The sequence below is a fragment of the Microtus ochrogaster genome, chromosome 6, assembly GCF_000317375.1.
Source record: "Microtus ochrogaster isolate Prairie Vole_2 chromosome 6, MicOch1.0, whole genome shotgun sequence".
NCBI classification, from domain to species: domain Eukaryota; kingdom Metazoa; phylum Chordata; class Mammalia; order Rodentia; family Cricetidae; genus Microtus; species Microtus ochrogaster.
This window is the reverse complement of record NC_022013.1, coordinates 22395499-22397001: the sequence shown is the minus strand read 5'-3', so window position 1 is coordinate 22397001 and position 1503 is coordinate 22395499. Positions and strand designations below refer to the sequence as shown.

The 1503-nt window shown below is 64.1% G+C and overlaps 1 protein-coding gene across 2 annotated transcripts in view; it reads right to left on the bottom strand.

Moving 5' to 3' along the window:
- Nucks1 (nuclear casein kinase and cyclin dependent kinase substrate 1) overlaps positions 1-1131 on the bottom strand; it is a 29884-nt gene extending 28753 nt beyond the window's left edge. Inside the window, exon 1 of one of the 2 annotated variants that reach the window (XM_005348333.3) lies at positions 887-1131. In XM_005348333.3, the coding sequence (XP_005348390.1) occupies positions 887-903 (17 nt within the window). In that variant the 5' untranslated portion in view covers positions 904-1131. The remainder of the gene's footprint in view (positions 1-886) is intronic. The other variant, XM_005348332.3, reaches the window with a different exon arrangement.
- Between the last annotated feature and the right edge of the window lie 372 nt (positions 1132-1503).

Below are 1503 nucleotides of genomic sequence, written 5' to 3'. Positions count from 1 at the left end.
CCTCAACAGATTGGACCAAGCCACACCCCTCCACCCAAGGTACATTCCCGTACAAACAGCCCTGGAAGACATTAAAAAAGAGCCCACCGAGAGAGGAAATTAAAAACTTCTTAAAACCATGGTAATCAAAGTCTGACGGCTAGCGGAACATTACGATTAACGTCACTCGGGAAGAGAGAGGGTTACAGACACATCCGAGACGTGTTCGCGGGTGAGAGGGAACGAGAACCACACGGGATTTGGGTCGCGCGGTTAACGCGCACGTCCCTGGAGGAAGGGCATTTACAGACGGGGAAAAGAAAACTTGGGGTTAACTCGTTCGGAGCTCATACGTGGAGGGAGGGGGGAAGCAGCGGCCCTTATTTTTCGGGGTTTAGAGACAAAACTCACTTTCACCCCAAGGGGAAAAGAAAGCGTGGGTCCCGCCCAAGCCGGGCTGGGAGGCGGGGCCTGCCGCGACCCCGAGGACGGAGGCGGGGCCGGGCAGCGGGGCACAGGCAACCCGCTCGCCAAGGCGCTAGGCTGCCCGCGAGCCTCGGAAGGACGGGATCGCGCGTGGCGGGCCCCGGCTCGGCAGTAGGCTCGGGTCGGGCCCAAGGGCTGCGGCCTACCGAGGAGCACACCGCGCGTCGCGTCAGCTCCAGGGCCAGGACCAGGGCGGAGGGCCGGGAGGCCTCGAACTAGCCCCGGGCCCGGGAGGGGGGGTGGAGGCGGCGAGCACGGGCGCGCCCCCGCCACCCCGAGCGCCGCCGAGCACCCCAAGCGCCGGGGCGCGCGCGAACCCCCAGAGAAAGCCGCGTGTGGTCGTCAGGAGCACGACTGCAGGCCAGGCTCCTTTGCCGCTCGTCCCGTCCACCCCGCCCCGGGCCTGGGACTCCACACTGACCTGACAGGCCGAGACATGTTCGCTGTCGAGGCGCGACCGAGTCTAGGAGCCGAGGATCGGGACCCCCCTCCCCGCGCACTCGGCGCCCCACCCCCCCGCTCCGGCCGGCGGGGCCGCTGCTGCCGAGGCCCGAGGTGCTGGCTTCTCCGAGTCCGCGGCTGCTTGTTCCGGGCCCCTGGATCTGACGAGCCCCCCGCTCCCCCGTCTCCTCAAAATGGATGAATCAAACCAGCCGAAAATGCGCCAAAGCCGTGGTGTAACCAAACACGCTAGGGTCTGGGCGCTCCGCCCCAGCACGCCCGCTCATTGGCCACTGCTGCCAGACGATCCCTAGCCATTCGTCCGTTTGAATCATCACGCCTCCAAGGCCCCGCCCCGCTCCCTGATAGGCCCCGCCTCCCCCATGGGGGTCCTGTTAGTCAAGATGCGCTGAGAGCACAGGCCTGCAAAACAAAAATGGTCGCCGATTGCCCGCCCCCCGGTTCCACGCCAGAGCTGCAGATTCGGCTTGGGTTCTGTCTTGAGCCTCCCAAAGAACCTGATTTATATAGAGTTCAGTGTGGATCAGATGTTCGTGAAATAGATTTAATTGCTCCTAGCGTGATTTTTTGCACATC